Genomic DNA, 5,000 nt, shown 5'->3' with positions numbered 1-5,000 from the left:
GGCGGGCCGACCTACCCTAATTTTTCTCATTCTTTGACAGTTGATCTCCCTAATTTTCCTCACTATTTACTGAAACTAGGGGACATCTCACTGCTCTAATTTGCAATAATGCTCTTTGATATAAATCAGGGCGGGCCGACCTGCCCTAATTTTTCCTCAATATTCCTCAAGGGCGAAATCTCATTATTTCGTCCGAATCTTCCCTCGAGCACAGCAAGAGGTCCACCTTAAAACACACAAACCCCGACTTCGATTCTCAATTGCTACAAGTGACTGCCTCTTGCCCTGACTATTCAAGAATGGTAGGAAGCGGCGACTTCAGCGAGAACTCCCCCAACGGTAGTTACACCTTTATGTATTGTTGATTAATAATTGATAAATAACTATCAATAGTTTCCCCATTCATACCCACGGGTTATCTTAGCTGAATAAATTATTGTTAATTAATAACTGATAAATAACAATATCAAGAGTTTCCTATTATGTCCACGGGTTGTCTTAGCTGAATAAAATCGCCTGCTGTTAACCAGGACAGAATAAGGAAATCTTAACATGGAGATAAATAAGTTAAGAGGTCATATTCTGTTTCTTTGTTGAACTTACTATATAATGAAATATTTTATTGGAATTTCTGGAATTTTTGTAAAAGAATATATGTGTAACAATATATTGAATGGAGCTGAATTTATATTATACATATATATATATATATATATATATATATATATATATATATATATATATATATATATATATACATATACGTATATGTGTGTGTGCTTGTGTGTGTACATAATGTGGGTTACCACTTCCACCGCACAACTTACGCTACATACACTAAACCCCAAGACTATGGGGGTTAAACTATTAAATTTTAACCGCCTTAGTTAAACGTTAACCGTCCTTTAACCACATCACCCCGGTGACGCATTTGTAACGCATCTTTGCTCAGGTGAAGCGAGTTGCCAGATGATTCTATCCACCTGTGAGACGTGCCCCAGGACGAAACAAGACTGAGCGACCGAGACCACCCCCCCTGATCATAATCATTATTTGGTCCCGAGGTTGATTCCGGGCTGAATAGAATCGTCTGGCGGAGGGTGCAGAGAGAGAGAGAGAGAGAGAGAGAGAGAGAGAGAGAGAGAGAGAGAGAGAGAGAGAGAGAGAGAGAGAGAGAGAGAGAGAGAGAGAGAGAGAGAGAGAGAGAGAAACCGCGGCGCACCACTCCCAACGGCGACGTGAATTTCGCGTAGACTGAACCCGTCCCGGCCCGTCCCGCCCCCGCGATCTCCGACTTCGACTCCAGCTCCCCTTACCTGCAAGCTGCGTACCTTCGACGTTGCGCGGCCACATGAGGAGAGCCATGGTTCTAGCGTGGCCAGCTGGCAGTCACCGGGACCTTGGGGGTGCCACCATGAGCGACAGAAAGCCGCTTCGCTCGGCGATCCCGTCGTTGTTCAGCCGAGGGTCGTAGCGCTCCTGGCTGCTCTCAAGGAGTCTGACACCCCGGCCCGGGGCTTCGTCTTCCTCCAAAAGCACTTCCGTAGGGTTTCTTGGGTGTCTTGGTAACAGTTCGTGGGTTTCTTCCCTTTCCCTCTCTCGAGGTGGAGCGAGATCCAGGTGAACAGAACACAAGGGAGGGGGTGTGGGGGGGACACAACGTCGGAGGCGAACCAGGGGGCACTGCTCTGCAATATCACTGGTCACTGCGATTCACTGGCACTATCGGGCACTGTCGAGACGCGCGCGGGGCACCTCGCCACTCGATCTGTTCCTTCGTGTGTGTGCGTGCCAAAGCCTACGCATACGGCCGCTGCGTGTCTACGAGATCGTCTGTCTGGGAAGGCGCCTCCCCGACAACTGAGGGCCAAGTGTGTGCGTCGGCCAGGAGCGCGTGACTCCGCCCCTTCCTCACAAGCTCCGCCTTCGTTCTTCGCCGCCCAACCATCGCCCACCTCCTAAGCCCCGCCCACAAATTATAGCGGCCCTGATTATCATTTTAAAGAGTTTTGATAGGGACGGGTTTGAGTGCATATTCAGAGCGGCGGCCGGGAGGCCCCCGGCCACACCGGGCGGGGAGGCTGGTGCTTCGGCTGAAGGAACAGCTCGGTGGGGTGGCTGAGGAGGGAGGAGGAGCTGGAGATGGATACGAGCTGTGCTGGAAGATGCCAAGTACAGAGGTCCCTGCTCCTAATACACCAGAGGTCTCGTTAACGCCACACGATGAGGTGGAGAGAGACGCCTCGCACTTTCCATCAGTGCTCCGCTGGAAGGCTTCTGGACAGGAGGAACACCGGGAGTTGCCGCCGTCGACGGGTCGCGGTCTCCCCGGCAGCTTCATGGCTGCTAGGGCTTGCGGGAGTTCGGGAGACACTCCGGAAAACTGAAGAATCATTTTTGTATTCACGAAGTATCGGTGAAATCCCAGAATCACGCAAGCACGGGTATTTAACATCAAAATTTACATTGTCCAGTAGCTCCTAACCTAATATATCCTAACCCAATCTAAGCTAACGTAACCATTCCATAGAAAAAATATATTCAAAATGCAATAACGAAGGAACTCAAAAATGTGTTTGCGTGATACTGGAATAATACCAAAGTTTTCATAGAGGGAAAGGTTCATTGTATTCCTTGTATTCGAGACAGCGGGGTCCCGGTTCGATTAAGACTCGTTCAAGGGTGTGTCCGCCCCGTCCAGGCGATTGAAATTACCTGACGCTCGCCAGAATATTATATATTGTATACAAGACACAGAGAAAAAAAATCTCTGTACTTTCATTCGCTCCTATCCCGTCATCCATTTTCCATTTGTCAAACCGGTGTCTGTCTATCGTCAACCCATCAGTGATCTGTCAATCCAAAGGCACCAAAGGCATCAATGAAGCGTCAATCTCATCAACTGGTTGTCAATCCGACACTGATTTGCATCAGTGCACCATTTATCAATCGTTCACTGAAGTCAAAGTTGATGTGTCGGGCAATCCATCCTCAACTCTCTATTCTCGGTTCTCATTCTTCGGCTCATTCGACATATAGTGGACCACTCACGTGGTCCAAAGAGTCCACTTGGTCCAAATGTCCACGTGATCCAAATAGTCAGTTTAGTCCACGTATTTCAAGTGGTCTAAATGGTCCAGTTGTTCCACATAGTCCACGTCGTCCAATATGTCCGCTTGGTCCAATTGGTCCGCGTAGTCCAAATGGCCCGCACGCTCCAATTGGTCTGCATGTTCCGATTGGTCACGTGGTTCAGTTGGTCCGCGAGGTCCGATTGGTCTGCGTGGTCTGATTGGTCCGCGTGATCTTGGTCTGGTTGGTCCAAATGGGCCACGTGATCCAAGTGGTCCAGTTGGACCATGTAATCCAAGTGGTCCAATTTGTGTGTATGGTCCAATTGAACAACGTGGTCCAATTTGTCCGCGTGGTCCAACTGGTCCAAATGACCCACGTGGTCCAATTTGTCTGCATGGTCCAACTGTCCCGCCTGGTCCAATTGGTCCGCGTGGTCCAAATATCCACGTGGTCCACACGATAACTAGGCCTACGTTCACCCGGTGTATCTTGGTAGCGCAGAGAACCCTCAATAAAGCCTCCAGGGGCATGCAACGTCGGGAGGGGGACAAACGTCCTCTAATGTATTTCTTCCATTTGTCGCCAGAGAACTTTTGTTTTTACTCGATGGGGCCACTGGCGCCGTCTTGCGTGTCTATTCCGGCTGGCGCCAAGAGATTTTATTCAACACACAATCTTCGTGTTCGTTTGAGTTTTGTGTTAGAGACAGTACAGCCTTGAATTAGGTGAAATAGTTAGGTATTAGTTAAAACAAGATTAATGAAGTAAACCCCTTCAGATATATATATATATATATATATATATATATATATATATATATATATATATATATATATATATATATATATAGAGAGAGAGAGAGAGAGAGAGGAGAGATGGAGTAGAGACAATGAGAGAATGAGTGAGAGTGGGGGTGAGAGAGAGAGAGAGAGAGAGAGAGAGAGAGAGAGAGAGAGAGAGAGAGAGAGAGAGAGAGAGAGAGAGAGAGAGAGAGAGAGAGAGAGAGAGAGAGAGAGAGAGAGAGGGGGGTTGAGAGAAAGAGAGAGGAGAGACCTTTTCCATCACTCTACTACGGCGTCCAACATCCTTTCCAATGTCGCACTTTATCAATTCTATTCTACCTGACGATTTCATTCGGGCCATGGGCCATAACTATAATCAAGGAACTATAGTAACGAACGTCTCTACCACTGTGACGAACTTTACATATTTCATTCTGGTTAGGGCTAGATGATTTTAATCTGTAATGGAATCTGTGAACCATTTTCATCTGTCTGGAAAGTTCGTTTATGACCCAGTCTTGTGAACGGCAAAGATTCCTCAACGGATACTGGTGACCGCCACTCGCCCCAGGCTATCAGCTGGTTCCCTCGATGTACCTTATGGCCTATTCTGCTCTTTACCCCTAAAAAAGAAAAGAAAAAAAGAAAAGAAAAAAAGAAAAGAAACCGACTTACTCTATAATTTCATTCAAGATGCCGTCAGAAGATTTTATTCAATAAATGGAATGTTGCGGAAATATTGAGTTTCTCGAATTCTTCGGCGCTCTTAGACTTGATTCCAGATGTCGTCAGGAAATTTCGGTCATGTTTATAGGCTTTTCATTAGATATGTTTGTCGAGATCCCGGGCACACTACGGGAACCAAATGTCAGTCCACGGGGTCGGGCCCTAAATGAAACCTCTGGAGAACACTGCCACCACAGACAATATAGTTGCCAGTACTATTTCATACGTCTGCTTGACCACCCAAAGGGAGCCTATCTCCATTTTCTATCCTTATTGAATGTATGTCATACTTGACTTTATGGATGGATTTGACAGCTGGTAATGGACATGGAACTGCCTAGTGTAGGCCTTATGGTCTCTTGCAGTCTCCTTCATTCTTATGTTTTTATGTTTATTCTGGTTTCCGGTAAACTATTT

General features: G+C 46.8%; 1 protein-coding gene across 7 annotated transcripts in view; it reads right to left on the bottom strand.

Annotated features, from left to right (window-relative positions):
• The window catches only part of LOC143032325 (uncharacterized), a 325,478-nt gene that overhangs the window by 162,632 nt on the left and 157,846 nt on the right, over positions 1-5,000 (bottom strand). For 2 of the 7 annotated variants that reach the window (XM_076196866.1, XM_076196868.1), the window contains exon 1: positions 1,332-1,948. The exons of 2 other annotated variants lie outside the window; for them this stretch is intronic. In XM_076196866.1, coding sequence (XP_076052981.1) covers positions 1,332-1,365 — 34 coding nt within the window. In that variant the 5' untranslated portion in view covers positions 1,366-1,948. Of the gene's footprint in view, positions 1-1,316; positions 1,950-5,000 lie in introns of those variants that run through there. 3 more of the 7 variants (XM_076196865.1, XM_076196867.1, XM_076196864.1) reach the window with 3 other exon arrangements.

This window comes from Oratosquilla oratoria, chromosome 13, assembly GCF_046742065.1.
Source record: "Oratosquilla oratoria isolate Oo_2021 chromosome 13, ASM4674206v1, whole genome shotgun sequence".
Classification (NCBI taxonomy): domain Eukaryota; kingdom Metazoa; phylum Arthropoda; class Malacostraca; order Stomatopoda; family Squillidae; genus Oratosquilla; species Oratosquilla oratoria.
The sequence above is the reverse complement of the archived record's forward strand: the minus strand, read 5'-3'. Positions and strand labels throughout refer to the sequence as shown.